This window comes from Cololabis saira, chromosome 16 (genome assembly GCF_033807715.1).
Source record: "Cololabis saira isolate AMF1-May2022 chromosome 16, fColSai1.1, whole genome shotgun sequence".
NCBI classification, from domain to species: domain Eukaryota; kingdom Metazoa; phylum Chordata; class Actinopteri; order Beloniformes; family Belonidae; genus Cololabis; species Cololabis saira.
In genome coordinates, this window is record NC_084602.1 from 23,773,783 (window position 1) to 23,793,990 (window position 20,208).

General features: G+C 41.0%; 1 protein-coding gene across 1 annotated transcript in view; it reads left to right on the forward strand.

Moving 5' to 3' along the window:
- Positions 1-20,208, forward strand: part of tmem63c (transmembrane protein 63C) — a 40,738-nt gene that overhangs the window by 11,732 nt on the left and 8,798 nt on the right. Inside the window, exons 2-15 of the mRNA XM_061743936.1 lie at positions 6,332-6,572; positions 9,416-9,495; positions 10,792-10,879; positions 14,994-15,031; positions 15,714-15,856; positions 16,808-16,859; positions 16,970-17,078; positions 17,309-17,382; positions 17,530-17,610; positions 17,683-17,803; positions 17,936-18,069; positions 18,222-18,344; positions 19,389-19,542; positions 19,622-19,728. Coding sequence (XP_061599920.1) covers positions 6,348-6,572; positions 9,416-9,495; positions 10,792-10,879; positions 14,994-15,031; positions 15,714-15,856; positions 16,808-16,859; positions 16,970-17,078; positions 17,309-17,382; positions 17,530-17,610; positions 17,683-17,803; positions 17,936-18,069; positions 18,222-18,344; positions 19,389-19,542; positions 19,622-19,728 — 1,529 coding nt within the window. The 5' untranslated portion in view covers positions 6,332-6,347. The remainder of the gene's footprint in view (positions 1-6,331; positions 6,573-9,415; positions 9,496-10,791; positions 10,880-14,993; positions 15,032-15,713; positions 15,857-16,807; positions 16,860-16,969; positions 17,079-17,308; positions 17,383-17,529; positions 17,611-17,682; positions 17,804-17,935; positions 18,070-18,221; positions 18,345-19,388; positions 19,543-19,621; positions 19,729-20,208) is intronic.

A 20,208-nucleotide genomic window follows, 5' to 3' on the forward strand; every position in this document is an offset into this window, starting at 1 on the left:
TATTGCCAGCTTGTAGCTCCCTCACTGACCTCAGCATCTGTGATCTTAATAGTCTAATCTGAGCACAGAGGAGTGACTTAACCCGTTCAGCAAGCTGGAGGCACAGCACCACTTTGTCAGCCAAACATCAGCTCTTAATCTGCTGTGTTGGCAAGGATGACTGGTTCTGAGGAGGAGAGAAATGATCAGAGAGAAAGGATTAGAGAGACACAGCATCTTTCTTCTAGAGAATTAGCTAAAGGAGAGATGGATACGTCAGGATCACCATGAGCTTGTTTGTTTGCCTTTTAAACGTGAAGGATGAGACAGGAAGAGAATCTCAGCTTTAAACTGCTGAGTCATGCTGTGACGTTTGGCCAAATGTTGTGTGAACCCACATCACAGTGAGTCTGTATCCCTGAGCATCCTCTCTGGTCCTAGGGCGGAGAAGAAGAGCTTCTTTGTTAACATCAGCAGACAGCAGCGTACAAAGTAAGTGACTCGTCTGATCCTGGAAAAAGAAAACCTCAGTGTGCCGATAAAGGTCTTAGGCTTCTGGATGTCGAAATGTATTAAGGCTCTGTGTGTTTCTAGTTTACTGCCAGCGCTTTGTGTTTCCTTCCACAACAGGGCATCATTTCAGTTTGATTTAGCTCCTGTCACTTCATGTCAAAGTTCACACAGCTCTTGTTTGCCACCTTCTGCCGGAGCATCAAATTATTACCAGGATAATTCACTTTGCTGCAGTGTATTGGATTAAGTAAAGGTAAAGCAGATAACGTAATAGATAAGCGAACACTGCAACCAGGATTGCCATATTCTAACAAACCATGCTTTCTACAGAAACCTTTTCGATTTGAGTTCCAGGCTTTGTTTTTGTTTGTTGCTCTTTTTTTTCCCCCAAAATGACAATTGTACATCCAATTTACATTGAAAAAATTACTATTCAGTGTGGTAATTAGAATAGGTGATACACTTGTTCATCTGCGATGTATAAATGTGTGTATTTTCTTTTCTGTTGTAGCCTTTAATGCTTTTTTTGACAAACACTGAAGGAAAATAAACAATATACATTTCTGGGGATACTGCTCTGAAGGCTAGCATGGTGTTTGTATGACGCGGATTAGCTTTGTGATCGGTCCTCAGGGAACCTCCTCCCTGTCATCTCCACGGGGACGTTCAGAGGCTGTATACCTGATGCTGTCGAAAGATCGACTGCAAGCTATACAGCTTCATGACAGGAAGAAAGAGGGAGTTCACAGCAAAACGCTTCTGAAAGACTTCTGGGTGGGGGGTTGTTCTTCTCTTCCACACCAAAGTGCCACTCCCACTGATCGGACTGCTTCCTACACGAGATGCACTGCTGTGGCTTCTGTGTTGCGATAGTTCCCATTTGGTAGCTGCTTCTCATAACTAACCAAGCCTCTCAGGCAGTGACTTCAATAGCGCAGCAATAAGTCACACTGAGATTTGGATTAGTAGTGTGTGCTAATTTGGAGCCCTTTAGTCGTCACACTCTGGTAACACAGCTCCTATGGGAACTGGACTGCAAGTTACAGATACAGCTTTGGCTGCTTTATACTTTTTCTTTTGGATCACACACCGTATTTACTATACACCATGTCATTCTGTCACAATAACAGATGTCTCTTATATTGTGGGATCTATTTTCTTCTCATGAAATCTCATTTTATCTAACTGATGTCAGTTAGTCAGATGAATTTGCCAGAGCTTTGTCAGCACTATTATACTGCTCCATTTCCTGTGTTTATTCACTGAGAAGTGTACACAAGCTGAACAGTTGGGTGCTGGGACTGTATTGATTGAAATTGAGATTAGTGTGTGCTTCTAAAGGACAGATGGGTGAGGCCGTGTGGTCATGGAAGTGTAAGCGATTGTATGTATGCTCCATTACCAGTGACAAAAACCCAGAAAGTGGAAATAACTGCTTGTCTTTAACATTCAACATATGTTTTTATACAACAGGCATCATGCCATCAACCTGTACTGTCTCAAGAGCACAGTATTTCCTAGGATATCTGAATTTGGTATGTTAATTATGTTTCAGGAAAGGCCTGATCAACATCCTGTTCTTGTAAATTAATTTTCCGGTGGGCAGAAGATTTTCCTAAATACTTAAATTCTTAAAGCATCAAGGCCCTCTTTCAATGGGACATGTCCAAAACACCTCCCCTAGAAAGTGTCTGTCAGGGATCCTAACCAGATGCCATACCGCCTGAACTGGTTCCTTTTGATGCCAAAGAGCAGTGACGAATCTGTTCTCCCCTTGTATGACTATGCTTTTTGCCCTATCCCTTAAAGGTCAGCCCAACTATCCTTCAAGGAAAGTTCATTTCAGCAGCTTGTATTTGCAGTGTCATTATTTCGGTCAGAACCCACAATTCACTTGTCTTGTGGCTCAGCTCTCTTTTCACTGTAGTGAATATCACTGCAGATACTGCACAAGTTTGCCTCTCAATATCCTGTTCCTTTCTACCTTCTTGGAGGTGGGCTACAGAGACCACCTATGTAGTCACTGCGCTACCACTCCCCTATGGGGCTACCACTAGCCCCATAGGTCTACCACTAATAGGCTACCACTGCCCTATGGGGGAGGGATGCTAGAACAAGGGCCTTTACTCCCAAACTGCTTTTCAGGGGGCCAGACAAATGGCAGCGCACTGCTCCTAGTGTAACTATTGATGGGATTAATAAAAGTATCTTTAAAAAAATTACACTGTATTTGAACTTGCCACTTGAACCAGCAACGCACTTCCAACCTACAGCAGGCAATCCACCTTTTTCCAACTGGGGACCAATTCTTGGACTTCGAGACGCTGTTCATCATCTTAGCTGCTTTAAACTTGCTGGAAAACTGCCAGAGTACCTGTTTGTGGTATTCAAGGATCACTCAAGGATGCCAACACACTGCCTGCAAACAGAAGAGATACGCTCGTCATTTACAGAGTAAATTTGCTATTTGCGGCTTGATTCGATTGGACAGCACCATTCAGTTGGTCTGAGTTTGCGTTCACACTGCACTTTGTCAAATGAACCAAACCTTTTGAATACTCTATTCCCCACCTCACTTGGGATGTCACTGCATCAAGAATTATTGGAGGAGAAGAAAAAAAACAACAAAAAAGAAACCTCCTCATCTGTCAATTAATGCCGGGCAACTTCCTTTTCCATTTTCCACAATGTCCTGCGATGCAGTCTGCTTCCTGTATTTGTAAGAGTTTAATTGTGCATTCACACCTCCCCAAATGAACTGGACTTTCCAATCAAGGAGCTCTGGTCTGTCTATGCTTGGACATCATTATGAATAGAATAGAGTAGAATAGAATAGGCCTATTGTCATTGTACAAAGTAGCAGCGAAACTGCAGTGGTCTACCAACAATAGTGCACTCTTATAAAAACACTTTTGGAAAGTAATTCAAAAAGAAAAAAATGTATTTACAAGAAAAGGTATTAAAAAAACACGAAAGCAATAAATAAAACAAAATGGCAGTTTTCACAAATAAGTAACAATTTAAGGCATACGAGTGGCCTAAATGGCAGCAGCAAACAGATAAGGTGTGTCAGTAATATAACATAGTTTAAGGTAAGGTATCCAGTTTTATTGCCAAAAAGCACAGCAGATGGGGCAGAATAACTTCTACATGATTAGTGTTTATTTACAGTCCATATGGCCCATGGGAAGAAACTGTGTGAGTCGAAGTGTGAGATCTGATTGACCTGAGGCAATGTCCAGACAGCAGCCGGTCAAACAGGTTGTGTGAGGGATGTGAAGTGTCACCAGTAATGGATTTGACTGCTTGATTTGTGCTGAGATGATGGGATCTGGAGGTGACATCCATGTCTATGATCCTCTGCACACTCTTTCTGTCCTTAACTGTGGTGCCTGGATACCACACCTAGGGCGTAATGGACTACACTCTCCACGGAGCAGTGATAGAAGGTCAGCAGCAACTTCTTGTCCAGGTTGTTTTTCCTGAGGACGCGCAGGAAGTGCAGCGGCTGGTGAGCCGCCTTGTTTTTTTCTCACTAAGGTCGTCATGTGTTTAGACCAGGAGAGGCCTGCAGAGATGTAAATGCCCAGAAACTTGAAGGAAGAGATAGTTGTTTTGGGTAATTCACTAATGGGAAGGTTGGTATCTTCTGTATAATAATAACATTGTCTGTTTTTTCTGAAGTCCAAAATGAGTTCGGTTTGGTTTTATGGATATTCAGTGACAGGTGGTTTTTCAAGCACCAGGTAGATCCTCTACCTCAGACCTGTATGCTGACATCCGTGATGACCCCAACCACAGTGGTGTCGTCAGCAAATTTGATGAAGGAATTAGTTGGATGAGATGAGCTGCAGTCATATGTGTACAGGGTGCACAGTAGGGGGCTCAGCTCACAACCCGGGGAGGGGGGGGGTTACCAGTACTGAGTGGAGCATACAATTAAAACACAGCAATCTGCACTTGTCACACTAATCAAAAGGTCAAAGCTCATCCTAACAGTGGCATCATCATGTTGCACAGCATTTATTTATTTTTCAAATTTATATTCTTAATTTATTTACTTACTTTCATTATATTATTTACACACACACACACACACACACACACACACACACACACACACACACACACACACACACACACACCTAGATACATATCATTGTAACTCGATGTTGTCTTTTGTTGTCGTTTGTACTGTATGTTAATAAAAAATAAAAAAAATCATGTTGCACAGCAGTACAATTAATACCATAGAAGGTTTGTAGAGATGTTTTGTGCAGTTGCTTCCCTGCAGGAGCATGCATAAAGCTTTTCCGCTGTCGTAGCTACAACTGTTTTCTACATGCATTATATTGTCATTTAATGTTTTTGTTTCTTTATTGTTTGTTTGTTTGTGTTTTTTGTCCAGGTAGGTGATTACATACAAAACACATTAAGCTACTGCACATTGGGTTGGATTTTTTTTTTTTTTTTTAGTTTCAGTGGTTTTACACACAGGAACAAGAAGATTGATGCTTTGTGAAATCAATTTTCTTTTCGTGATACCGTGTAGAAGAATTTTTCTCAATGGGCCTCACAGTCAGTATAGTAAACTGCTTAGACTCTCAACTCAAGAATCTTCCGCTAAAGAGCTAAATGGAAACATGGGTGTAAACTCCAAATTGGCCATTTGGCAGAGCCCTGCAGCCACATAGCAGGAATTTTTGAATCTCTTGCACTTATAAATTGAGTCTCTCCTTTTACACTGTAAGCATTACTGTATGTTTCTTTCCATTCTGTTTGAGTCATTACCTCATCTGTATTTTTGAAGAGCTGTCAGCACACACTTGTTTTCCAATCAGTCTGGCATATTCATTAAATATTTCTACTTCCATGTTAGAAAAAGCAGATGACACACAGGTTGTCATTTAAAGTCAAAAATGCTTTATGTAACTGGTGCTGGCAAACACTAACTGCACTTTAGAGAATGCTTTTTACTAGTGCCACACAAACTCTTGCTTTTCTATTAAAAGTACACAAAAATGGGGTGGACGATGTAGCCCTTTGCTGCATGTTTCCTCTTTTCTCTCTCTGATTGCTGTCAACAAATGCCACTAAAGACATAAAAAAAATGCACAAAAATGCTCCTAAGTCTGTACTTTTGTAAATTAAGGCTTTTCAAACAATGTGCACGTGAGCAGCCAAGATTTGCACAGCCGCGAGCAGCCAAACTTAAGAAAAGGTGGTGCAGTTATAGTATGTATTTTTTATCTTTGAAACAGAAATGGTGATTTTTGTTGGTTTATGATAGCAAAACAATTGCACATATTAAAAACATCTGCAGTTTTAGTACACTCATAGAGCTTATTTTATAATGTGTATGCATTCTGTATTATATTATTATAGACACCATATAGTGCTTTTGCTGAAACAGTTCGTCAACCATATCAATGGCATAGCCACAATGTGGAACAGGAGGTTATCTCACCTACTTCCTGCTATTTTTATAAGCTTAAATTACTATAAAAGTTTCGATTCAGTATAAACAATAACATAATTGTAGAAATAAAACAGGGTGCTAGTTAAACAATGTGACTGCACAAATATGTATGTAAAAATGAAACCCTCTTGGCCGCTCAGTGGTGCAGTGGGTTGAGCAAGCGGCTGCATGTCATCCTCATTCTCTCTCTCTACCCCCTTCCTGTCTGCAACTTGAATAAAGGGCCACTAGAGCCCAAAAAAATGAAACCCTTCGACACTTAAGACTCAAAGGTTAAGGAGAAAAAATGCCAAATAAATGTCAGGTGATTAATCTAAGCCAGAATGTACATGTCTGTCTTTTGTCTGTCTCTTCTGTCAGATATGTTCCAGCCCTGATGGCGCAGTCGGGGCTTTTCCAGACGAGGGCTTCCCCGACGAGGGCTTCCCCGACGGAGGTGCAGCCTCTGGAGCTGGATGTCCTCGGCTTCCTCGAACAGTTTGGGGAGGAAAACAGCACAGCAGAAAAATGTTTCCGCTCACACTCCCGCAGCAGCGTCCTCCAGGGTCTGCCGTTTGGTGGGGTGCCCACAGTACTCGCCATCAACGTGGTGCTGTGGATGGTACAGACACACATACACCAAGGCCTTAGTTTACACACATTACTCTAGAGACGTCACAGTTAACTTGAATACATATTGTGATGTATTAAAGCTTTTCAACACACCTAATGTTAAACCAGAGCAAAAAACCAGTCAAGAGTAAATCTTGTATGGTGACATGTCATTTAACTTCCACGACTGTGGAAGCTAAAAATGGCAAAAGTACCTTTGTGCTGCTTTAGAAAAAAAAAAAAAAAGTTAATTATCAGGATTTTAAAGAACTGAAGAACCAACTCATTTATTTAAAGTGGAAGGATGAAAATCAAAGTACTAACACTGGGAAAGTGTGGTGCATAGAAAATCTGCAAAGCTGCATCCAAACTAAAAGCATTAAAAATACATTAGGTTTACTCTAGCACCATCTGCCTGCGGACTGGTCACTCACTGCTGAGAAAGTCCATAATGCCAGTCTCAAACTGTGCTGGACTGAAGCTGCTGATGATTCTACTTCACAGCCTCTGCTGGTGCATGATCCAGGCTCCTCCTCCTTCACGCTCTGGTTTTAAAAGTTCTTCAGCCTTCAGTGGACCTGTCAGAAAGCACTGAAGTCTGACCCAGTCGTATCGGTCAGGTCTTAGCCAGTATCACTGGTGAGGCCACTAAATGGCAACAATAAGAGATTGACCTTTCAAAATAAAATACTTGCATATGTCAGAAAAAAAAATCCAAGATCAAAATGTTATTTTCTGAAGGTTATTACTTTTGAGAAGAGGTGTCAAAATGGTCAGTTACCACTTTTATCAGTTAATTTAGTAAATCTGCAGTTTTTATCAAGCCATCTGATGTACATCTTTGGTTAGGAGCAAAGTCACAAGCTTTCCAACTATATTTAGAGCTGCCACACCTTGTCCAGACATCAAGAAAACCACTAAATATAACAGATTACCAGAGGTGATACATGATTGGAGGTTTATTTCTGTAGAAATTCAGTAAGCTATATAATAAACATTATCTCTGAATAGTGAATACTAGAAAGTCATCACAAAAAAGAGGGTTTGACACATTTTTACTTTTTATTCCTCCTCTTTATTCAGGCTTTTCGATATCACAATTATGAACAATAACACACACGAGGAAAAGCAGATTATGTGCATGTCGTACATGTGGAGTTGAGTCTGCGTTTGGGGAGACCGTGGGCGCGCTGTTTACAAAAGCAGATGCAATGTTTTTCCTGATGTGTTCCAGATGATAATAATAGACCGCTTCTTTCCCCAGCTGTCATCTGTCTCGGTTCCACGGTCAGGCCTCGTCACACTTAATCTCCGTACTAATATCACTCTGGATCAACCACCTCCACGTTCTAATTGGCTCATTTTATAACTGCCGTGTTGTCAGGCCAACACAGACGGTTTGAACGTTTATTGACAAGCATGAGTCAAAGCATGCCCCCCCCCCAGGTAGCAGGAGGCACGCCTCCACATCGATTTCATCATTATGGTGGAGAGAATAAAATAAAAAGATCACGTGGGACTCGAGCAGAGCATAGCAAGACTTCTACAGGGAGGAGCTGGGTACCTCCCTGTAGTTTTATAATGAGAACGTTAACCCGTTAGTCATCCACAGGCTTACGTGATCGATCTTTTGACATTCATTGGAGTGTTATTATGCCATTAACAAAGCTGTCATCCCCACCCACCAAACCAACTCATGCGAACAAATTATTTATTAGTGCCAAATGCTTATCGGCACCTTCAGCCTACTCAATATGCATTCATCAACATTCCTGCAGTTACGCCCTTTAAGCATATTTCAGCAACGTTGTTCAACTTTAATAAGGCGTTAGTTTTGTTTTTGTTTATTTGGGGGAGTGGGGGGGTGTTCCCAGTATTCGAGTTGTAAAAGAAAATCAGGGGGGATGGTGGATTTTATCATATGGGGACAAATAATTTGTGCTGATTACAAATAATATAATATATTACAAATAATAGCACTGACCAAAACACCTGCAGAAATACTGCAGGAATGACATAGCAGCAGTTAAATGCAGCCTTCTGTAAGCTTGAAATATCCACTGGGCTTACATCAAATACATCAAAACACAACAATAAAAAACAGTTTTCTGAATTATCAATATGACTCTGTCCTTCACAGAATAAGTAAAATGGATCACTGCAAAAACTCAAAATCTTAACAAGAATATTTGTCTTATTTCTAGTTAAAATGTCTCATTTTAGTAAAAAAAAAATCTCATTACACTTAAAACAAGACTCATCACTGGAAAAAACAACAATTTTCACCTGTTTCAAGTAGATTTTCACTTGAAATAAGTAGAAAAATCTGCCAGTGGAACAAGATTTTTTTGCTAGTAATGAGAAGATAAATCTTGTCCCACTGGCAGATTTTCCTACTTATTTCAAGTGAAAATTTACCTGAAAAAGATGAAAATTGTCACATTTTTCTGGAGCTTTTTTTCTGGTGATGATTCTAAATGTTGAAATATCAGTAATACCACATTCATTGATGAAATTACATAAGGGATGGCAGTTTTACAGGGGGGATGATTTTGACCGTTTTTATTTCAGGGGGGATGCCATCCCCCCTCATCCCCCCTCAACTCCAGTACTGGGTGTTCCTCATTGTGACGTTCAGCTTTCCCTTTATCTGTTAAAAAGAGGATGCTGTTGAGATTTATTTTTCCACCTGACCACCTTGATTCAATATTAGTGCCTAGCATGTGTCCACATGTGCATGCTGACCTGTCTGTGGTAGTTTCCAAGACAACCAAATATTTGACGCACTTAAGAAACTGTTGCCTGGTGCATTCCCAGAGGTTCTAACATCATGTTCTTTTGCTTCTGTTACAGTTTTTGTTGCTTGTCTTTTCTTGTCTGAGGAAAGCTGCGTGGGACTACGGCCGCCTGGCTCTGCTGATGGAGAATGACAGGTAAGTCCCTCTCTCACTCTCCCCCCTCAGAAACATCTGATATACTTGGCCATCTGTGAGCCATGACAACATTTAAGATGGAGTGATAACTCGGTGGAGTTGACTCCTCTGATGCTGCAGCGCCCTCTGCTGAGTGGAAACGGCGCTGCTAGATCTGCTGTGCCTCCTGTAAGATCTGACACAGTTTTTGGAGTGAATCGACTTGAGGAATGACTTGTTTAAAGTTCCTTATATCTTATTTGTGTCAACAGAGGATGAACCTAATATACAGTATAGCTCACAACTGAAAGACTTGAGTTTGATTTTTTTATTGATTTTTTTTTCTTTTTTTTTTTTTTACAATTTCCAAATGTTTTACCATTTACAGAGGTAGGAATTAAGAAAAGAAGCTGATTTTCAGTTTTGAAAACTTGAAGCAGCCATTGATTGTTATCTAATAATCTTAGTAATTTAGTAGAAAATGTTATGAAAATTTATAAATGTATATTTCACTTTATTTTGATCAAATCTAATTTAACAAAACTAATCTAGAATTAATCTTATTAAATTAATCTAATTTCTCATTTTAGGATCAATATAATATTATTAAGTATTCAGATGTCTATTACAGGAATAGAGTAGTATGCACTTTTTATGTAGCCCATCGTCTTAAATTCAATTATTTCCCAATAAATATTGAAATCAGTAACAGTAGCACATACAAACTTTTGAAAAAGTTAATTTCCCAAAACATTGTAAGGCTATAGTTTTTAACAAAAGCCACTCGAATACGGTAAACATTCTTGTGTCTATTAAAATTATTTACTAGTTAAATTCACTTCATCCAAAGACCAAAGAGAGAGCCTGTAAAGAAACACAGTAATCAATCAGTTTTAGTTTTAATACCTTTTCAGGTTATGAAACTGGTCCGCTTTTCTTCTGCTAGACCTGCATCTCCTCCCAGGTGAACTGCAGGCCTGATTAGTTCTGCCTGACCGATGGCGGCTCTGCAGTTCTCGAGGGCGAGCAGCATCTGCGTGACTCGCCATGCCGCTCTTCTCTCACGGTAACTAAATTATGCTGCCTAATTTGACATGCTGCTGAACTGTCAGTAGCAGAAACCCATAGAGAAATATCCACAAACTCAATCACCAAACTGGCTTTATAAGATCGGACTGAACATGGTGATGTCCTGTGGGCACGCGTGGATTGATTTCTGACAGGTGGGGTTACACTGTGTTTTAGCAAATCCACTTTGGGACACAATCATTGTAATGATGGTGATTTTTCTCTGTGTATGTTATCTCCCCACCTTAGTCTCACATCCCTGTTTTATGGAGAACCAAGTGAGAAGGAGAAGTCTCCTTCAGAGTCCAGCCCCTCAGACTCTGACACCAAAGACTTGGTGAGTTTTGACTTTCAGAGGTTACCCCACCTCTTGAAACCCCTCTGACAAACCCTTTAATCACTTTCTTAGTTATGTCATGCCTTTGTGAAAACATTGTTTTATTACAGAACCAGGTTTGCAACAACTCGTTGTAATGGTTCTTGTTTCTCTAGTTTTATAAAAGGACAATCCTTGAGATGTTCTTTTAATGGCTCTGACTTGTTGCAGAAGCCGCGACTAAAAAAGAGACGTTTAACATGTCTGTGAATTATATCAACCTAGGCCACAAGTGACTATTTTTTTCAGCAGAAACTTTGGCTTGTCACAGGAGAATAAGCACAGATGTAATGTCAGAACATGGAAATTTATTTGGGAGAGAAAGCTGAAGGTTTTCTTGTATTATGGAGTTTTTTCTCACTGCAACACTACATAACACACAGGCAAGAAATCAGATAGTTCCTCATCTGTGCTGATGCTGTTATAGTGTCTTGTTGTGCTCACATGAATGGCTGCAGACACCAAGAACATGAACTACATACTTGTTCTTGCTGCACTTGCATCTCACGTGCTTCAGGGATGTTTCCTCTGCAAATTTAGTATGTGGTTTGGTTCTGTCACACTGAAATAAGCAAGGCCACCCTGAAATAGACATCACTGCCACAACGTTAGTGATGCCCACAAAGATGAGCAAATGGCCCATGCCATGTGCATGAATTTACCACTTTCACAGCATGGTTCCTCTCCTCTTTAGGCTGGTCGAGGAGAATAAAGAATCTCAGATTTGATTTATCAGATTGCAGGACTGTTTTCCACTTCACCTTAAAAAAGCATTTCAGAATTTTGTTTGCAAGGATGCATGATACTGGTAAATACGCTGGCCCCGAAGTGCAAATCACAATGACAAAAGAGAACGTGCAACGGCAAGGGAAAGGAACAGTTACTGTCAAACTATTTCACTCAAATTGCTCAACATTCTCTTTTGTTGTTGTGCTTCTTAATTTGCATTTCAGTATGGTGGCCCTGAAGTGCAAATTACAACAAAAAATTAATAAACACAACGGCAAAAGAGAAAGCACAACAACAAAAGAGAAAGCACAACAGCAAATGAATACATTTTTAAAGAATAAACAATTCTCAGTGAAAAAAATGTTCTATTTAAAGAGGAAAAAAATACACCTGGAAGCAACTGAGATATTGGAAATTCACAAGCTTAGTTAGAGCTACAGTGGCTCTGTTTTATTCTTCATTCCCCCTTAAAACATTTAACAGGGAAGGAAGTAATTTAAAAAAGTAAGTAAGGTTCCATCAGATTGGCCAAGTATATTATTAACATGCAGAGAAACATATTAGAGCACTCTTTTATTGTTATATTTTTTCTGTTTTGGCGATATTATTATTGCACATGCTGCAGTAACGCCCTATGTGCTTTCTACTTCTTCTCTACAAGGTAGAGTTTTAACATACGTTTGGGGATGTGGCCTTGAACTGATTTTAAACCTGTGAAGGGATTTTTTTTTTAAATACAGATTCATATTTATTTTCAACGTATCACTAGCTTAAACTGTCATTTTGAAACACTTTTATGTAACTTGTACTATAGCATTCAGAAATTACCTTCATTTCTTTTAATGCAGTGAAGCATTATTTTGAAAAGTTCCATGCTTTTAAAAAATGTTTTTGCTCATATAAAAGCAGTGGGTCTACTTAAAATATTTTTTTTAGATGCTGAAATTCTCAGTTTCAGCATTTCTTATATAATCTTTGAGCTGTTTTCAACCCTCTCGTAATTATTGCACATTTAACCATCTTTATATTTTCTTGAAGACCAATTTTATAAGTATAGTTAGTAGGGGTGTCACGGTACACACAAGTCACGGTTCGGTACGTACCTCGGTACAGGGGTCACGGTTCGGTACGGGTTCGGTACGGGTTCGGTACAACGGGAAAAAAAATACAAAAAGTCCCAAATGTATAAGACGAGTTTTTTCTTCCTTTATTTTGATCATAGCATTCGAAAGTTAAAGTTTGTTCAATTGGCTACAAAACTAAAAAGCATCTCTTATTAAAGTGTAAAATAAATAGAATAAAACATTTAACTTGTGCATTAGTGTTTTTAATTTTACCACGGATTGGTTTATGTGAGCGCGGGATGGGACATTGTAACGAGGCTCGAGCACTTTTAATAAATACTTGAACCCAGGCTCCTCTACTGCTGCATATGGGCAGAGCCGTCTGGGGGCGGAGCATTCTCCATGGGCCCTTATGATAGTCATTTTAACGTTCAACAACATCATCCTACCCATCAAACTACATTATTCTCACTTTTATTGAGCCAAGCAGCCTATAGGACTATGCTGCAGAAAGCAGAGTAAAGTCACACACACACACACACACACACACACACACACAGGCCTGACAGCTGTCAATCACATGGCTCTGAAAACTCAGGTAGTCACGGACTGACTCAGTTCATTATTTGATACAATTTAAATACAAAAAAAACTGGTCTAAATTACACAATCTATTTAGATAGATATATATAGACACAGCGGTCTATAACATAATTTCTGAGCTCTATAACAGAGAATAGACTCGGCGGTCTCGTTCACAACAACACAAGCTCATTAAAATAGGCAGCTGGTCAAGAAACTGATAAATAAATTATTTATGAAGGTTACACTCACTCACCAACGGTAGTTGACTCTTCCATAACCCAAAATAATCCAGGTAACGTGGAAAACGGGGTAACATTCAAAACTTTGTACAAATTTAGTCCTCTTTTAAACTTTAGCGCTAATCTCCTTCACTGTGACTGTTAAGGCTGATTTATGGTACCGCGTTACACCAACGCAGCGCCTACGGCAAAGGTTGGGCGTCGCCGCATAACCTCGCCGTAGCCTCCGCCGTACCCTACGGCGTATGCTCTGCGTCGATTTAACGCAGAACCATAAATCAGGCTTTACAGCCAATCCGCGTTGGCACACGGCCCTGATGCGTTCAGGACAGTTGTAAATTAAGAATTAGAACATTTTATCGTTATTATAGCCTACAATTTATGACGATATATGAATTGCACATATATTTATTGATATGCACAGACTAGCACACATTTAGGTCTGTAATGGAACGTGACTGTTGATATTTATAAGGGGGAAAAAAAACGATGATTGATTTTTTTTTTTTTTTTTTTAACTCAGTCAGACGTATTCGCCGTATGACTACGTGAACCGAACCGTGACCCCCGTACCGTGACGGTACGGGACGAATACAAATACCGTTACACCCCTAATAGTTAGACATTTTTTTCACAGCTTCTCAATAAATTCAGCATCGAATCTTGGTTTTTAATTAGTGCTCTTGTAGCATGGTAATCTCACCGGGCTTCATTTATACTATCTAATAACAAACTTGCGTCCCACAGACCCGAGTAGACCGTTGTGGAGGTATAAAAAGTAACCTGATGCTAATTGATGTGCTGGTAAAACGCATCCATCCAATAAATGGCCTTGCTTATCCAAACACTGCTCTGCAGCCTCACTAGAGGTACCTTCAGTCAATAAAACTATAATTAGAGTAAAGAAGCATAGTGTTTGAGGAGGAGACAGCTACACTCTGCAAACTATTTTTAACAAATACCATCATTACCAATACCGAATATGCTACACAGACTCCCAGTCTTGCTGTCTTTATTGACAGTAATTATAGCGAGGTGTCACTGTTAATTTGGCAATTACATATTCATGTCTAAAAATGCTGCGTGCAGAATTTTGAGACTAAAGCCTGGTTGTCTAACATGGGATTGCCTCAACTGTTGTAAGAGGAAAGTTTGGATCATGACTCAGACAGCCTGTCTGTGACTTTATGACACCTGTGTGATAGATGGAGGTCACTCCCTGCATGTTTATAACAGTGTAAGTCAAAGAGTCAGACAGGAGTCATCACCCTGTGCCTACACAGCGCTGAGGCTGCAGTAAACTGATTACAGCTCCAGGCTAGACCCATTAAACCTCCATCTGGGTGTCACTCTGCAGATCACATTACTATGCAAATAGGGAATCTGCACAAGTAGACAGATGTACTGTATACACACTTGCACAAATGTGTCATCTTTATAGTCCTCTTTTTATTCCAGGGCTTCTGCTCGTGGCTTTCATCTCTTTACCATATGAAGTAAGTCGATCCCTTTTGTGATTGTTTTTTTTTTTTTATCCCTCTTTCAACTTATCTGATGTCACCATTTAATGTAAAGCCTCACGTTATATCTCATTTAGCAGCAAAAGCAAACCAGTCTGGGCTCATGTGACCACTGGTGCCGCGGTTTCCCTGTTGGATATTTGCACTTGCTCGAGTCTGACTGCGCGTAGTGCATTTAGACCTGTAAAAACAACAATCTCTATGGTCTCTATGGTTTCCATAGTATTATGCTGGAGTTTGCTTGCTTCTTTTTTGAGCGCCCAATGCTGGTGGCTCACCCAAGGATCCCTGGGAAAGTGCAAACCCACCCTGCAAGTTCACAATGTGTGGGCTGCTATGAAACCAAGGAGCATTTCTTTACTTCTTTTTTTTATGCTTTTCTATTTTATGACACTGGGTTTCCTGAACCTCCTGCCTGGTAACCACAGCTGCTCACAGCAAAGTGAGGGTGCCAGTTTTATACTCATGGTGAGGTAGAGGCTCTAGGTAGACTCATTTGTCTGGGTCCAACTCATTTAGCTCTTAGTCACATATAACTACATCTGCATGTACTGTAGATTAGACAGATGATTTTTTAATCTTTTTTATTTTTTGGTCCAGATATGTAATAAAATATGGGTTTTCAGTCATCTGACTATTCTCACATCTCTTTCTACAGGGACGAGGAGATCCGTAGCAAATGTGGCATTGACGCTGTCACATACCTGTCCTTCCAGCGCCACATCGTCCTGCTCATGACAGTGGTTTCCCTGCTGTCTTTGGCCGTGATCCTGCCCGTCAACTTTTCCGGAAACCTCCTGGGTATTTTGGTCCTCACGTGACGGTCTAGCTAAGCCCTCTGTTTGAAATCTCAAGGGATTTCCTTAAACCTCGAAAGGAGAGAGGCCAGGCCACACAGGCACAATCGCACACAAGCGCTAAATGCACAGAAAGTTTTGCTTTAGGTTTTGTGTGGTTAAGCCAGTGTTTCACAGAACTGAAATGAAATCAAAATGATTTAGACTTTAAAGAAAAGGATGCTCTGTCACCCTGAATAGGAGGAAGTGGGTATAGAAGAGGGATGGATGGATGGATGGATGGATGGATGGATGGATGGATGGATGGATGGATGGATGGATGGATGGATGGATGGATGGATGGATGGATGGATGGATGGATGGATGGATGGGTGTCGCTGCAGTATCAGTGATAATTCACTGTTTGCTTAAGTCAGGCTGCAAGAATAGAAAGTGCTTCATTTCCTCCTAACATATACGTGTAGGTGTCAGGGGCGGGTTGGTACACATAATCAGTGGTTAAATAGCAGCAGAAATGTCTTTTTGTGTGCTTATTTTGTAGGATGTGTTGAGAAAGCTGTTCCACAACAGGATGGAGGCAGCAGCCTTTATGGGGTCTACAAGGAGCTGGGCTGTCCACAAAAACTTTTTTAGTAGCGCTGGTTGTCTTCAAATGGGCCAATGTGTCACCCTCAGTCATTAAACAAACCAACAGTGGCTGTCATGGCAACAGCAAACAAGGGGGTTCCAAAATTAAAAAAGCACACTTAGGAGTAACTGTGTAATTCTTTTTTTTTTTTTTTTTTTATGGTAACATTTTTTTGAGTTGTGTAATTAAATGAGATGGAGATTATTTTCTCTGAATGGTGATATCACTTCATTTGAGCTTCACTCTGCAAAAACTGAATTGGAGGTGCATTCCTTTGGGCCGAGTTAAAATACCTCCCTCTCATGTCATGCTTCATTATTTCTACAGGAGACAGTCCTGAAAACTTTGGAAGAACAACACTGGCTAATGTTAGTGCAAAGTAAGTGTAACGCTGTGGGCATGGCTACATATCACACAGTCCAAACCCAGAACGATGAAAATAACGACCGGCCTATCTGTAATTGTTCTGTTTGTCGGTGTGCCTCGAAGGGACAGCTTTCTGTGGCTGCACAGCATCTTTGCTCTGGTTTACTTCATCATCACATTGCTGTGCATGGCTCACCACTCGATGCGGCTCGACTACAGAGAAGACGAGAAGGTCTGTCAGCATCACATCAGTGTATTTAACCGCAACTTTGAACATCTTATTCGTTCAATTTTCTACAATACTTGGGAAAAAAACAAGCAAAACGGGTCAATTCAATCTACGTCATTGACTAGCTAAGCTAGGATGTTTGAATTTGATTATAAGTGGGTGGAATTTGCTTATAGATGACTAAATGGGACTGACACAAACATAGTTAAACATGTTTGCATCATTTGTTGCAGGTAGCCAGGACACTGATGATTACCTCCGTACCCAGAGACATCTCCGACCCTGGACTCATCACCAAACACTTCCAGTACACATCTTTTCCTCTCTATTTTATTGTTAAGTCCAGATTAATCCTCTCCTTATGTTTGACGATCAAGTAACTCAGATATCCATGTTGTACATCCAGAACTTCAGCAGAATGGTGATTATTAACTTCTCCTCCTCCACCCACCAGTGAGGCCTACCCTAGTTGCACTGTGACCGACATCCGCTTTTGCTACGACGTCCACAAGCTGATGAAGCTGGACTTGGAGAGGTAACGGGAAACCTTCAGAGAGGTGAGCGACAGTCTGGAGGCTTTTTTACTAAGGATGCTGTTATTTTTCAGGCGCAAGGCGATGAAAGGCAGGCTGTATTTCGCTACAAAGTCCCAAAAGGAGGGGAAGATCATGATCAAGACCCATCCATGCGCTCAGATATTCTGCTGTGACAGCTGTGGCTTTGAAAAGGTATGTATATTCTGCAGGGAAAGGATATTGCCACCGGATGGCACTGCAGTGCAAAAGTATGTACGTGTGGCGGCTGTCTGAGAATGACAGGAGAGGTGAGCAGTGCATCCTCCGCTCTAACTTTTTATGCAGGTGGATGCAGAGCAGTACTACGGCGAATTAGAGGAGAAGCGGACGGATGAATTCAATGCGGAAAAGAACCGCATCTCCATGAAGCGGCTGGGCATCGCCTTCGTGACTTTCCGTGACGAGAGGATGACAGCCGTGTGAGTGAAGCAGCAAGCATCCTCACAAACACTGTCGCAGCAGGGAGAGACCACAGCTGTCAAGCTGACAACCACAGTAGTCATGCCATGTATTGATGCTTCAACTGCTTCTGCACTGTTGACCATCCCTCTTGCTGTGGGTTTTTTTTCAGCATTGTGAAGGACTATAGTCGTGTGCACTGTCGTCGCAGACCCCAGCAGTCTAGCATCACTACTGTGGTCCAGTCGCACAATTGGGGCGTGGATTACGCACCTGCTCCTAGTGACATCATCTGGTGAGTGCCAGTAACTAAACTGGAACTTGCAGTCTCGCCAATATTTGTCTTTGACATACCATTTTGCACAAAGTCACAAAGTTCTCCACATTGACATATGTCATACTTCATCTTATCACAGATAAAAATTGAGAGATCTCTGCCCTTTTCAACCCGTGCATGGCCATTGTTGTGCTTCCCAGCATGCACTGCACATATTACCCACCTTATAGACATGCTCATATTCCCACTTGTGGCACAGCCGATGTATTCACCTAACCTACATGTCTTCTGACCGTGGGAGAAAACCAGAGCACCCAAAGGAAACCCACACAGACAGATTCTGAGTGTAATGTCTAATTTTGCATGATTTGTGCACAGTTTAGAAAGATTACCCTATGATTAAGCCTGAAATGTTGGTAACTTTGGGATCCCATGGATCGTGACAGGACTTTAGACCAAAGCTGTATGAGCTTTAGTAATGCTTGTCTCTGCATAATTAGCTTGTAATGATGGTCCTCGGGGGTGTATTTATTGAGAAAGGGGAAAATGTGAGCATCTCAGTTATCAGTCTCTGCCTCAGTAATACTATTCCTTACTGCTTTACTAATGTATGTCTCCATGTGTTGTTGCATGTGTGCAGCAGATCACAGATGCTGTCTAAAGTTCATTGATTGTCCTCGATTGATTTAATTAGCCACAGTTCTCATTTGTTTTCCTGGAAAGCAAAAAGATTATGTAACAACCGAGTGATGCGTACGAATGGACGATCACCCAAAGAGAAGGTAGCATGTACTGCTTGTACTGCACACCTAAGTAGCTGCAGCCTTTTTGCATGGATTACACTTGTGGAGCAAGTCGCAGGATCTGAGGTTAAGCAGACTTTTTTCATTAGAAATGGGAATCAAAGCCTTCTTTATCCAACCTACTCTTGTGCAGCAAAATTATGCTTTTTCTTTCAGACTGAGATAGATATTTCAGTTATGTGCCACTCGCGGAGAGCAAAGTGTTCAAATGTCCTGTCCATAGAAAAAGACTGAGGCTCATTTATGTTCCCACCACTAGGGAGAACCTGTCAGTATGTGGGTCTCGCTGGTGGCTCCGCTGCGTCCTTCTCAACATCCTCCTCTTCCTGCTGCTCTTCTTTCTCACCACTCCCGCCATCATTGTCAACACCATGGACAAGTTCAACGTTACAAGGCCTGTGGAGAGTTTGAGGGTTAGAGTTCTCGGTCTCAGCGCTTCATTTTGACCCTCTTTTGGTTTACATAAATAACCCTTTTGCCTGTCTAATGCAGAGTCCAGTCATTACCCAGTTCTTTCCAACGCTGTTGCTGTGGGCGTTTTCGGTGTTCCTGCCCTTCATCGTCTACTACTCTGCCTTCTTTGAGTCCCATTGGACCAGGTACTGACCAGCTGTCAACCACAACTCTCCACTGTCACCTCAAATGGGAAACTCTACTTCCTTTGCGTCTTTAAAAAGACACTTCATCTTTCAGCATTTTTATTTATTTATTTTCATCTCAGTTATTTCAGTTATCCCCCCTTTTTTAGCCTCTTTTCTCTCCAGTCATCCCTCCGTTTCCCTGCACTCTCCCTGCACTGTTATTCTGGGCAGGTTGTCATAGAGATATCCATGCGGGGATAATGATATGCACAGTAGTCGCCATGCGCTGTTTCTCTGCGCACGGCGGCCTGCTGGAGGAGGAGGAGAACAACTGTGTATAAAGAAAGAAATCTCACGCAGCACCTAAAGCACCTTTTTTTATTTTTAAATACCCACCCCCACAAATCTGTGCATTTGTAGTTTTTTGCAAAGGATCGACAACTGTTTACTGGGGCGAAAAATGACGTTTGTGCTAATGTACGCAGCAATAGTCTATGT